Raw genomic sequence first — 14,327 nt, 5'->3', positions numbered from 1 at the left:
GCTGGGTAGAACGATAACCAGAACTCAAAATGAAGTATGCCCAATTCTTTGTATTAAAAACAGTGATGGTGAACTAACAACTGAACCAAGCGGCACACGTCATACATTTAAGAGTTATTATGGGAAGCTTTAGATAAAACGGATTCAGAAATGGACACATGTCATGGAGATATATTGGGCTGGGTGGCTGGTGTGCTGAGGGAGCTACTTAACTTTCTGCTCACATTGGAGGATATCAAACTAGTTATCACAGCGCTGCCCAGCGTTAATGTCTCTTGGAGTGAACAGACTCCCAATATGTGGACTTGCTATTCCCAAAACTGCTGGATGTATAGTAAGGCACTTTAATAGGGAACCCTACTACCCTTCTATGAGGGAGGCAGTATAGGGGGTCTTACTGAAGCAGGGGAGGGATCCCCAGGAATGCTCTTCTTACAGGCCACAGTCCTTACTGATGGCAGGGCAAATGACAACATTTTTGCCAAGATACAAGTGCAGGGACCTCATACTTTGATGCAATTTCTGGTAATACCAGAGCAGGCTGGGTTTATTCCACATGAGTCAACAACTTTTAACCTCCACATCCTCATGTCAGTAATGCACATGATCCAACACAATTTGTCTGCAATGGCAGTTCGCCTAGATGCAGAAAAGGCACTCGACATCATAGACACTGTTGCTGCTAATGCAAGCTCTTCTCCCAACTTCACTCTCTCAGGAGATGTCAATTTGCACTTAGATTACCCCACCAAATCTGAAGCCTCTGAAGCCTCTGAGCTTATCCGAGAGCTACTAGCCATTCAATTAATACAAAAAGTTAAAGGTCCTACCCACAACCAAGTCCATGATTTGGATCCTGTGTTTTCTAATAATGACAAGCTTTCAGTAAGTGACCCTAACCCGTGCCCTGGTCTGATCATTTTCTGATCCCTATTCTCTTGAATACATCGACTCAATCCACCGCTGCTAAACCTATCTGCATCCAGGATCGTCCGAGGGCCTACTATCTCTAGACTCCTAGATGCGAGCGCTCACAAACACCATGCCTATGCTAGATCCTAATCTTACCATAGGCACTTAAAAATGTACTTACTGGATAGAGTTTTCCCTGAATGTAGTTATCCCGATTAGGCTTAGCTCTAAAAGGGCAAGAGAAAAAGGGTCACCTTGGTATTCATTCACCTAGGCTTCAGGAACATAAACAAACTTGTAAAAGACTGGAAAGGAAATGGAGGAAAGATTACAATGAATGAAGTAAACAGAAATACAGATAGTCTTTACAAATTTTCAAAATTATAATAAAAAAGGCACAAGACTTTACTATGAAGCACTTTACTATGAAGAAAACATCAATTGAGCAGCTAACACCCCGCAGGAAATTTTTCACTTCGCAACATATCTTCTTAAGCTTCCCTCTCCAGAGATACCAAGCCAGGACACCCCAGACCGCTGCAATGAACTTTCAGAATTTTTTCACAAAAATATTCAGGATATATACAATATGTTCCCCCGGTTCTCCTTGTCTGAGTGATCTCCTGTCTAAAGACAATCTCCCTCCAGGCACTGAACATCTACTGGAAGAACTTCCAAGCATGAACTTGGATATTTTATCAGAAATGTTCTCCAAATTTTAATCCGGCTCTCCGCTTGATCCGGGACCCCATTACTTTCTACGTACGGCCGAGGAAGTCATACTCCAAGTCATACTGGAAGTGATGAATGTATCTATTTCCACCGGCCAAGTTCCACCTTCATGGAAACATGCTATAGTGAAGGCACTGCTCAAAAAGCCAAATCTAAATCCTGAGGTTTTGAGTAACTATCGACCCATCTCACCTCTACCTGGGATAAGTAAGATATGTTAACATAATTCTTTCTGAGTTATTGGAATCGCACAACTTACTGCACCTCTCTCAAACCGGATTCTGGCCACAACATGGCACGGAAACGGCCCTCCTTGCTGTAGTGGAGGAATCCAACAAAATTCTCGACCAAGGAGGAGCAGCCATGATTATCCTCCTCGACCTGAGCTCAGCCTTCGATGCGGTCAATTATGACATCCTTCTTAATAGACTTAGAAATGTCGGAGTCTCAGGTGATGTCATCGCCTGGCTTCAGTCCTTCTTAAATGGCAGATCGTTCCAGGTTTTTGAAGGAGGTAACACATCCAATAACCTGTTGCTCAGCTGTGAAGTACCTAAAGGATCATCACTGAGCCCCACACTGTTTAATATGTATATGAGACCCCTCACTGAGATAGTCGTGCCAAACAGGATCAACATCGTCATGTATGCAGATGACATGCAATTGGTGGTTCCCCTTAACCATTCGCAGAACTGCCTATTTGACCTGGAATCCTGTCTAGTGAAAGTGGCTAAATGGATGGAGTTCTCTTGTCTCAAGCTTAATGGAGATAAGACTGAGCTAAAACTGTTTGTTGGGAAATGATTTTAGGGCTCCCCTTGGGAAAAGGTGGAGAAAACAACTCACTTGAAGATGGTTGGACTGCCTGACTGGGCGTGCGTGACCACCCGGTCAATGTCAGCCAGTAGGGGTTCTCAAGAGGACCTGGAGACTGAGAGGGAGGCCCAGGACCCTGCCGAAGAGAGAAGTGGTGAGGGACACAGGAAACCGACTCCTGAAGTTTCCACGGCCCAGGAGGAGGTAGACCCTGAGGGGGATGCCCTGGAGCCTATCGGGAAGCAGGTAGTTGAACTGGGGGACCTGCCTGAACTGACCCATTGGCAGCAAGAAGGAGGCCCCTCCAGGGAGGAAATTTGCAAGGAACAGAGAGAGCGCCCTTCTCTTGTGGGCTTGAGGCAACAGGCTGCAAGCCAGGCAGCGGGTGATCAGTCAGGGTCACACTTGATTTACTGGGAGAATGGTCTCTTGTATAGTGAGCCTAAGGTTGCTGAACCTGGGTTAGCCCGTGTGCTGGTGGTACCCCTGAAGTTCAGAGCCTTCCTACTGGGGCTGGCTCATGATGTGTCGTTAGCAGGACATATGGGGCAGGACAAGACCTTTGAAAGGCTTGTCACCCACTTTCATTGGCCCCAAATGCTCAAGAGTTCTGATACTCATTGCAGGATTTGTCAGACTTGCCAGGCAAGTGGAAAGAGTGGGAGGAAGCACAAGGCTCCTCTCCAGCCATTCCCTGTGGTCAGTACCCCCTTTGAGCGGGTGGGGATTGACATAGTGGGGCCACTGGACCCCAAGACAGCCATGGGCAACAGGTCTTGGTGGACCATGCCACCCGGCACCCGGAAGCCATACCTCTGAGGACAGTGACATCCCTCGTGGTGGGACAAGCACTGATGGGAATTTTCTCCCGAGTGGGATTCCCTCGCGAGGTAGTGTCTGACAGGGGAACCAACTTCATTTCCAAGTATATGAAGTCCCTGTGGCAGGAGTGTGGTGTAACCTACAAGTTCACCACTCCTTACCACCCCCAAGGAAATGGGCTGGTTGAAAGGTTCAACCGGACCCTGAAGGCATGATTATGATCTTGAGGAACCCATGAGGCGTAAGTGGGACGTCCTCTTACCGTGCCTACACTTTGCATACCGTGAGGTGCCACAGAAATCTCTAGGGTCCAGTCCCTTGGAGCTTCTCTATGGACACCCAGTCAGAGGACCTCTGAGTTTGGTTAAGGAAGGCTGGGAGCAATCTCCCACGAGCCATTAATAATATCACTAGTAAAAGCAAGGGCAATTATATATCCCAGGCTACATCAGAAAGATGTTACATTCGAATTGTCAACACAGCGCCACTTTTGAGATGCACCAAAGCACGCTGGCTGTCGCGTATCTCCGCCGCCTATGTTATTAGTATTACCACCCAATAGTACACAGGTAGCAGTCAGAACATAGGGTATCAAAAAACATGGTGAGAGAAAACAAATGATGCTCGTAGTCTAGTCACCACGAAAATACAGAAACGCGGCACACGAATAGGTTTCACTAGCGATATTCTTAGCAAACTTGTGGCATTTCCGTATATAGGAAGACGGCTCGATATATGGATTGGAATCGACATGTTAAAATGTAACTAAATGCAAAAAATTGTGGCCTTTAAGGCACTACTTTGCGCTTCCCTTACATACGAACATTATCTGAATTTATGTCTAACAAGTTGATGCTTTACTAAAACTCAATATCTCAAACTACATTAAATATGGCTGCTGGTCTTTTTTTGACATCGCTAGTGAAACCTATTCGTGTGCCGCGTTTCTGTATTTTCGTGGTGACTAGACTACGAGCATCATTTGGTTTTTTCTCTCACCATGTTTTTTGATACCCCATGGCTCGTGTGAGCTTACTGGTTTTGGGAGACCCCTTTTTTGCCTGTACTGAGACATCGGTTTTAGTGATGATACCGTAGCCACAAATGGGGCAGGACCGTTAGAACATTCACAAATTTGTTTCACCTTAATCTAACATGTCAGTAAATACTGATTTTAGTAAATACTTCCATAGATTAGATTTAAAGTTAACATACTGAATGTCAACCTATTAGTGAATAGGAGGTGTGGCTTTGATAAGACATAGAGCATGATACTGAATTATACACTTTATCTATTTTCAGGATACTGTTTCTTATCAGAGATTCTTTAGCTGCTAAATTTACATCTAACGTATGAGGAAGTGCACTAACTAAAAGTTAAAAGTAACTAGATTTTAAATCAGTTGGAATTGATGTAAATAAAGCCAATACACCTATTCCCCAAAATAATTGGATATAAATTATTTGATCACCTTACAGAATCATCAATTATGAATATATGAGAGATTATCAATCAGAATAGTTTGTATTTACATTACAAGGTATGTTTTTCCTTTGAATGTCTTAGTACATGTATCATGTTGTAACAGATGGAGTTGTTCCTCCCATCTCCTCTTTTTGCCTAGTATCCATGTTGGTTATGGGTTCCATACCTATACAATAGCAAATGTAATATGATGACACTAGAAAAATCTTATTTTACAAAGAAACAATCTGTTTTATTAGAAATAATCTGATATTTTAAAGTCGATGTTTTTTTAATATAGTTGTTTATGAATTGTAAATAGCTTTTCTTATATGTACTTTTGTAGCCCTGAAAAAGTCCCTGGATGGGACGAAACGCGTTGGCGGTTTCAAAAGTTTTTAAAGACTGAAAAATAAAGAATGAACTGAAATCAAACATCGACTCGTCTTTGGAACAATTTCCTTTGAACTGATTGTGTATTTGTAACATTTGTGCATAAAGTGTGCCGGGCTATTATGCTTATGTATATTTGAGGAATGCAAGGTTCTTTGAATCAGCTTTTGAATTGAGGAGGTATAGCGAATTGTGCCTCAAGCCCGTTTTTTGCACCTTTAGTTTCTTCAACACTGATAAGGGATTTTAAGACTGGTGCAGGCAATTATGCTTTAATTCCCGTTTTTTGTATATCTTGTGAGCAATCTCCCAGGAAACCTCCCCAGGATGTATATAGCTACATGCTGGCCTTCAGAAACCAAACTAGGCGTTTCAGGCAACTCGCTGAGGTGAATCTGGAAGCCAGCCAGGAGGAGATGAAGCGCTCGTATGACCAGAATGCCACTCTGGTACAGCTTCAACCTGGACAGAAAGTGTGGAACATGGCCCCAGTGGAGCCCTGTGTGCTCCAAGATAAGTGGACCGGACCTTTTGAGGTTGTGGAGCGCAAGAGTCCCGTTACCTATTTGGTGGACTTGCGGTCTCCTAGGAACCCCTTGAGGGTCCTACATGTCAACCGCCTTAAGCCCCACTTAAAGAGGTCTGAAGTGGGAATGCTCTTGGCAACAGATGCTGGGATGGAGGAGGAGACCAAGCCTCTTCCTGACCTCCTGTCAGCCTCAGAGCAAGATGGGTCAGTGGATGGTGTTAACCTCTCTTCCACCCTGACCCATGAGCAACAGAATGACTGCTGCCAGTTGCTGGGACAGTTTTCTGATCTGTTCTCCCTGGTTCCTGGTGTCACAGATTGGTGCGTCCATGGTGTGGACACAGGAGACAGCTTACCTGTGAAGCACACGTCTTATAGGGTAACTGACAGGGTAAGGGCTTGCATTAAAGAGGAGGTCTCAAAGATGCTTGCACTTGGGGTGACTGAGTCATCTAGCAGTCCTTGGGACAGCCCAGTGGTCTTGGTCCCGAAGGCTGCAGTGCCGAGTGCCACACCCGAACTCTGGTTCTGTGTGGACTACAGAGGGCTCAATTCAGTCACGAAGACTGACGCACACCCCATCCCCAGAGCTTATGAGCTCATTGATCGGCTAGGGGCTGCATGGTACCTCAGCACGTTTGACTTAACGTCTGGGTATTGGCAGATTGCCTTGACTGATGGGGCAAAGGAGAGGTCAGCATTCTGAACACCAGATGGGCATTTCCAGTTCCGTGTTATGCTTAAATGGCAGATCGTTCCAGGTTTTTGAAGGAGGTAACACATCCAATAACCTGTTGCTCAGCTGTGAAGTACCTAAAGGATCATCACTGAGCCCCACACTGTTTAATATGTATATGAGACCCCTCACTGAGATAGTCGTGCCAAACAGGATCAACATCGTCATGTATGCAGATGACATGCAATTGGTGGTTCCCCTTAACCATTCGCAGAACTGCCTATTTGACCTGGAATCCTGTCTAGTGAAAGTGGCTAAATGGATGGAGTTCTCTTGTCTCAAGCTTAATGGAGATAAGACTGAGCTAAAACTGTTTGTTGGGAAATGATTTTAGGGCTCCCCTTGGGAAAAGGTGGAGAAAACAACTCACTTGAAGATGGTTGGACTGCCTGACTGGGCGTGCGTGACCACCCGGTCAATGTCAGCCAGTAGGGGTTCTCAAGAGGACCTGGAGACTGAGAGGGAGGCCCAGGACCCTGCCGAAGAGAGAAGTGGCGAGGGACACAGGAAACCGACTCCTGAAGTTTCCACGGCCCAGGAGGAGGTAGACCCTGAGGGGGATGCCCTGGAGCCTATCGGGAAGCAGGTAGTTGAACTGGGGGACCTGCCTGAACTGACCCATTGGCAGCAAGAAGGAGGCCCCTCCAGGGAGGAAATTTGCAAGGAACAGAGAGAGCGCCCTTCTCTTGTGGGCTTGAGGCAACAGGCTGCAAGCCAGGCAGCGGGTGATCAGTCAGGGTCACACTTGATTTACTGGGAGAATGGTCTCTTGTATAGTGAGCCTAAGGTTGCTGAACCTGGGTTAGCCCGTGTGCTGGTGGTACCCCTGAAGTTCAGAGCCTTCCTACTGGGGCTGGCTCATGATGTGTCGTTAGCAGGACATATGGGGCAGGACAAGACCTTTGAAAGGCTTGTCACCCACTTTCATTGGCCCCAAATGCTCAAGAGTTCTGATACTCATTGCAGGATTTGTCAGACTTGCCAGGCAAGTGGAAAGAGTGGGAGGAAGCACAAGGCTCCTCTCCAGCCATTCCCTGTGGTCAGTACCCCCTTTGAGCGGGTGGGGATTGACATAGTGGGGCCACTGGACCCCAAGACAGCCATGGGCAACAGGTCTTGGTGGACCATGCCACCCGGCACCCGGAAGCCATACCTCTGAGGACAGTGACATCCCTCGTGGTGGGACAAGCACTGATGGGAATTTTCTCCCGAGTGGGATTCCCTCGCGAGGTAGTGTCTGACAAGGGACCCAACTTCATTTCCAAGTATATGAAGTCCCTGTGGCAGGAGTGTGGTGTAACCTACAAGTTCACCACTCCTTACCACCCCCAAGGAAATGGGCTGGTTGAAAGGTTCAACCGGACCCTGAAGGCATGATTATGATCTTGAGGAACCCATGAGGCGTAAGTGAGACGTCCTCTTACCGTGCCTACACTTTGCATACCGTGAGGTGCCACAGAAATCTCTAGGGTCCAGTCCCTTGGAGCTTCTCTATGGACACCCAGTCAGAGGACCTCTGAGTTTGGTTAAGGAAGGCTGGGAGCAATCTCCCACGAGCCATTAATAATATCACTAGTAAAAGCAAGGGCAATTATATATCCCAGGCTACATCAGAAAGATGTTACATTCGAATTGTCAACACAGCGCCACTTTTGAGATGCACCAAAGCACGCTGGCTGTCGCGTATCTCCGCCGCCTATGTTATTAGTATTACCACCCAATAGTACACAGGTAGCAGTCAGAACATAGGGTATCAAAAAACATGGTGAGAGAAAACAAATGATGCTCGTAGTCTAGTCACCACGAAAATACAGAAACGCGGCACACGAATAGGTTTCACTAGCGATATTCTTAGCAAACTTGTGGCATTTCCGTATATAGGAAGACGGCTCGATATATGGATTGGAATCGACATGTTAAAATGTAACTAAATGCAAAAAATTGTGGCCTTTAAGGCACTACTTTGCGCTTCCCTTACATACGAACATTATCTGAATTTATGTCTAACAAGTTGATGCTTTATTAAAACTCAATATCTCAAACTACATTAAATATGGCTGCTGGTCTTTTTTTGACATCGCTAGTGAAACCTATTCGTGTGCCGCGTTTCTGTATTTTCGTGGTGACTAGACTACGAGCATCATTTGGTTTTTTCTCTCACCATGTTTTTTGATACCCCATGGCTCGTGTGAGCTTACTGGTTTTGGGAGACCCCTTTTTTGCCTGTACTGAGACATCGGTTTTAGTGATGATACCGTAGCCACAAATGGGGCAGGACCGTTAGAACATTCACAAATTTGTTTCACCTTAATCTAACATGTCAGTAAATACTGATTTTAGTAAATACTTCCATAGATTAGATTTAAAGTTAACATACTGAATGTCAACCTATTAGTGAATAGGAGGTGTGGCTTTGATAAGACATAGAGCATGATACTGAATTATACACTTTATCTATTTTCAGGATACTGTTTCTTATCAGAGATTCTTTAGCTGCTAAATTTACATCTAACGTATGAGGAAGTGCACTAACTAAAAGTTAAAAGTAACTAGATTTTAAATCAGTTGGAATTGATGTAAATAAAGCCAATACACCTATTCCCCAAAATAATTGGATATAAATTATTTGATCACCTTACAGAATCATCAATTATGAATATATGAGAGATTATCAATCAGAATAGTTTGTATTTACATTACAAGGTATGTTTTTCCTTTGAATGTCTTAGTACATGTATCATGTTGTAACAGATGGAGTTGTTCCTCCCATCTCCTCTTTTTGCCTAGTATCCATGTTGGTTATGGGTTTCATACCTATACAATAGCAAATGTAATATGATGACACTAGAAAAATCTTATTTTACAAAGAAACAATCTGTTTTATTAGAAATAATCTGGTATTTTAAAGTCGATGTTTTTTTAATATAGTTGTTTATGAATTGTAAATAGCTTTTCTTATATGTACTTTTGTAGCCCTGAAGAAGTCCCTGGATGGGACGAAACGCGTTGGCGGTTTCAAAAGTTTTTAAAGACTGAAAAATAAAGAATGAACTGAAATCAAACATCGACTCGTCTTTGGAACAATTTCCTTTGAACTGATTGTGTATTTGTAACATTTGTGCATAAAGTGTGCCGGGCTATTATGCTTATGTATATTTGAGGAATGCAAGGTTCTTTGAATCAGCTTTTGAATTGAGGAGGTATAGCGAATTGTGCCTCAAGCCCGTTTTTTGCACCTTTAGTTTCTTCAACACTGATAAGGGATTTTAAGACTGGTGCAGGCAATTATGCTTTGATTCCCGTTTTTTGTATATCTTGTGAGCAATCTCCCAGGAAACCTCCCCAGGATGTATATAGCTACATGCTGGCCTTCAGAAACCAAACTAGGCGTTTCAGGCAACTCGCTGAGGTGAATCTGGAAGCCAGCCAGGAGGAGATGAAGCGCTCGTATGACCAGAATGCCACTCTGGTACAGCTTCAACCTGGACAGAAAGTGTGGAACATGGCCCCAGTGGAGCCCTGTGTGCTCCAAGATAAGTGGACCGGACCTTTTGAGGTTGTGGAGCGCAAGAGTCCCGTTACCTATTTGGTGGACTTGCGGTCTCCTAGGAACCCCTTGAGGGTCCTACATGTCAACCGCCTTAAGCCCCACTTAAAGAGGTCTGAAGTGGGAATGCTCTTGGCAACAGATGCTGGGATGGAGGAGGAGACCAAGCCTCTTCCTGACCTCCTGTCAGCCTCAGAGCAAGATGGGTCAGTGGATGGTGTTAACCTCTCTTCCACCCTGACCCATGAGCAACAGAATGACTGCTGCCAGTTGCTGGGACAGTTTTCTGATCTGTTCTCCCTGGTTCCTGGTGTCACAGATTGGTGCGTCCATGGTGTGGACACAGGAGACAGCTTACCTGTGAAGCACACGTCTTATAGGGTAACTGACAGGGTAAGGGCTTGCATTAAAGAGGAGGTCTCAAAGATGCTTGCACTTGGGGTGACTGAGTCATCTAGCAGTCCTTGGGACAGCCCAGTGGTCTTGGTCCCGAAGGCTGCAGTGCCGAGTGCCACACCCGAACTCTGGTTCTGTGTGGACTACAGAGGGCTCAATTCAGTCACGAAGACTGACGCACACCCCATCCCCAGAGCTTATGAGCTCATTGATCGGCTAGGGGCTGCATGGTACCTCAGCACGTTTGACTTAACGTCTGGGTATTGGCAGATTGCCTTGACTGATGGGGCAAAGGAGAGGTCAGCATTCTGAACACCAGATGGGCATTTCCAGTTCCGTGTTATGCTTAAATGGCAGATCGTTCCAGGTTTTTGAAGGAGGTAACACATCCAATAACCTGTTGCTCAGCTGTGAAGTACCTAAAGGATCATCACTGAGCCCCACACTGTTTAATATGTATATGAGACCCCTCACTGAGATAGTCGTGCCAAACAGGATCAACATCGTCATGTATGCAGATGACATGCAATTGGTGGTTCCCCTTAACCATTCGCAGAACTGCCTATTTGACCTGGAATCCTGTCTAGTGAAAGTGGCTAAATGGATGGAGTTCTCTTGTCTCAAGCTTAATGGAGATAAGACTGAGCTAAAACTGTTTGTTGGGAAATGATTTTAGGGCTCCCCTTGGGAAAAGGTGGAGAAAACAACTCACTTGAAGATGGTTGGACTGCCTGACTGGGCGTGCGTGACCACCCGGTCAATGTCAGCCAGTAGGGGTTCTCAAGAGGACCTGGAGACTGAGAGGGAGGCCCAGGACCCTGCCGAAGAGAGAAGTGGCGAGGGACACAGGAAACCGACTCCTGAAGTTTCCACGGCCCAGGAGGAGGTAGACCCTGAGGGGGATGCCCTGGAGCCTATCGGGAAGCAGGTAGTTGAACTGGGGGACCTGCCTGAACTGACCCATTGGCAGCAAGAAGGAGGCCCCTCCAGGGAGGAAATTTGCAAGGAACAGAGAGAGCGCCCTTCTCTTGTGGGCTTGAGGCAACAGGCTGCAAGCCAGGCAGCGGGTGATCAGTCAGGGTCACACTTGATTTACTGGGAGAATGGTCTCTTGTATAGTGAGCCTAAGGTTGCTGAACCTGGGTTAGCCCGTGTGCTGGTGGTACCCCTGAAGTTCAGAGCCTTCCTACTGGGGCTGGCTCATGATGTGTCGTTAGCAGGACATATGGGGCAGGACAAGACCTTTGAAAGGCTTGTCACCCACTTTCATTGGCCCCAAATGCTCAAGAGTTCTGATACTCATTGCAGGATTTGTCAGACTTGCCAGGCAAGTGGAAAGAGTGGGAGGAAGCACAAGGCTCCTCTCCAGCCATTCCCTGTGGTCAGTACCCCCTTTGAGCGGGTGGGGATTGACATAGTGGGGCCACTGGACCCCAAGACAGCCATGGGCAACAGGTTCATCCTGGTCTTGGTGGACCATGCCACCCGGCACCCGGAAGCCATACCTCTGAGGACAGTGACATCCCTCGTGGTGGGACAAGCACTGATGGGAATTTTCTCCCGAGTGGGATTCCCTCGCGAGGTAGTGTCTGACAGGGGACCCAACTTCATTTCCAAGTATATGAAGTCCCTGTGGCAGGAGTGTGGTGTAACCTACAAGTTCACCACTCCTTACCACCCCCAAGGAAATGGGCTGGTTGAAAGGTTCAACCGGACCCTGAAGGCATGATTATGATCTTGAGGAACCCATGAGGCGTAAGTGGGACGTCCTCTTACCGTGCCTACACTTTGCATACCGTGAGGTGCCACAGAAATCTCTAGGGTCCAGTCCCTTGGAGCTTCTCTATGGACACCCAGTCAGAGGACCTCTAAGTTTGGTTAAGGAAGGCTGGGAGCAATCTCCCACGAGCCATTAATAATATCACTAGTAAAAGCAAGGGCAATTATATATCCCAGGCTACATCAGAAAGATGTTACATTCGAATTGTCAACACAGCGCCACTTTTGAGATGCACCAAAGCACGCTGGCTGTCGCGTATCTCCGCCGCCTATGTTATTAGTATTACCACCCAATAGTACACAGGTAGCAGTCAGAACATAGGGTATCAAAAAACATGGTGAGAGAAAACAAATGATGCTCGTAGTCTAGTCACCACGAAAATACAGAAACGCGGCACACGAATAGGTTTCACTAGCGATATTCTTAGCAAACTTGTGGCATTTCCGTATATAGGAAGACGGCTCGATATATGGATTGGAATCGACATGTTAAAATGTAACTAAATGCAAAAAATTGTGGCCTTTAAGGCACTACTTTGCGCTTCCCTTACATACGAACATTATCTGAATTTATGTCTAACAAGTTGATGCTTTACTAAAACTCAATATCTCAAACTACATTAAATATAGCTGCTGGTCTTTTTTTGACATCGCTAGTGAAACCTATTCGTGTGCCGCGTTTCTGTATTTTCGTGGTGACTAGACTACGAGCATCATTTGGTTTTTTCTCTCACCATGTTTTTTGATACCCCATGGCTCGTGTGAGCTTACTGGTTTTGGGAGACCCCTTTTTTGCCTGTACTGAGACATCGGTTTTAGTGATGATACCGTAGCCACAAATGGGGCAGGACCGTTAGAACATTCACAAATTTGTTTCACCTTAATCTAACATGTCAGTAAATACTGATTTTAGTAAATACTTCCATAGATTAGATTTAAAGTTAACATACTGAATGTCAACCTATTAGTGAATAGGAGGTGTGGCTTTGATAAGACATAGAGCATGATACTGAATTATACACTTTATCTATTTTCAGGATACTGTTTCTTATCAGAGATTCTTTAGCTGCTAAATTTACATCTAACGTATGAGGAAGTGCACTAACTAAAAGTTAAAAGTAACTAGATTTTAAATCAGTTGGAATTGATGTAAATAAAGCCAATACACCTATTCCCCAAAATAATTGGATATAAATTATTTGATCACCTTACAGAATCATCAATTATGAATATATGAGAGATTATCAATCAGAATAGTTTGTATTTACATTACAAGGTATGTTTTTCCTTTGAATGTCTTAGTACATGTATCATGTTGTAACAGATGGAGTTGTTCCTCCCATCTCCTCTTTTTGCCTAGTATCCATGTTGGTTATGGGTTCCATACCTATACAATAGCAAATGTAATATGATGACACTAGAAAAATCTTATTTTACAAAGAAACAATCTGTTTTATTAGAAATAATCTGATATTTTAAAGTCGATGTTTTTTTAATATAGTTGTTTATGAATTGTAAATAGCTTTTCTTATATGTACTTTTGTAGCCCTGAAGAAGTCCCTGGATGGGACGAAACGCGTTGGCGGTTTCAAAAGTTTTTAAAGACTGAAAAATAAAGAATGAACTGAAATCAAACATCGACTCGTCTTTGGAACAATTTCCTTTGAACTGATTGTGTATTTGTAACATTTGTGCATAAAGTGTGCCGGGCTATTATGCTTATGTATATTTGAGGAATGCAAGGTTCTTTGAATCAGCTTTTGAATTGAGGAGGTATAGCGAATTGTGCCTCAAGCCCGTTTTTTGCACCTTTAGTTTCTTCAACACTGATAAGGGATTTTAAGACTGGTGCAGGCAATTATGCTTTGATTCCCGTTTTTTGTATATCTTGTGAGCAATCTCCCAGGAAACCTCCCCAGGATGTATATAGCTACATGCTGGCCTTCAGAAACCAAACTAGGCGTTTCAGGCAACTCGCTGAGGTGAATCTGGAAGCCAGCCAGGAGGAGATGAAGCGCTCGTATGACCAGAATGCCACTCTGGTACAGCTTCAACCTGGACAGAAAGTGTGGAACATGGCCCCAGTGGAGCCCTGTGTGCTCCAAGATAAGTGGACCGGACCTTTTGAGGTTGTGGAGCGCAAGAGTCCCGTTACCTATTTGGTGGACTTGCGGTCTCCTAGGAACCCCTTGAGGGTCCT

The 14,327-nt window shown here is 45.0% G+C and overlaps 1 protein-coding gene across 1 annotated transcript in view; it reads left to right on the top strand.

The window, feature by feature from the left end:
• The first annotated feature begins 627 nt into the window (after positions 1 to 627).
• The window catches only part of LOC147751262 (uncharacterized), a 49,258-nt gene continuing 35,558 nt past the window's right edge, over positions 628 to 14,327 (top strand). Inside the window, exon 1 of the mRNA XM_086933178.1 lies at positions 628 to 885. Within this exon, the coding sequence (XP_086789304.1) occupies positions 628 to 885 (258 nt within the window). The remainder of the gene's footprint in view (positions 886 to 14,327) is intronic.

The sequence above is a fragment of the Lissotriton vulgaris genome, chromosome 1_1, assembly GCF_964263255.1.
Source record: "Lissotriton vulgaris chromosome 1_1, aLisVul1.2, whole genome shotgun sequence".
Classification (NCBI taxonomy): domain Eukaryota; kingdom Metazoa; phylum Chordata; class Amphibia; order Caudata; family Salamandridae; genus Lissotriton; species Lissotriton vulgaris.
The sequence above is the reverse complement of the archived record's forward strand: the minus strand, read 5'-3'. Positions and strand labels throughout refer to the sequence as shown.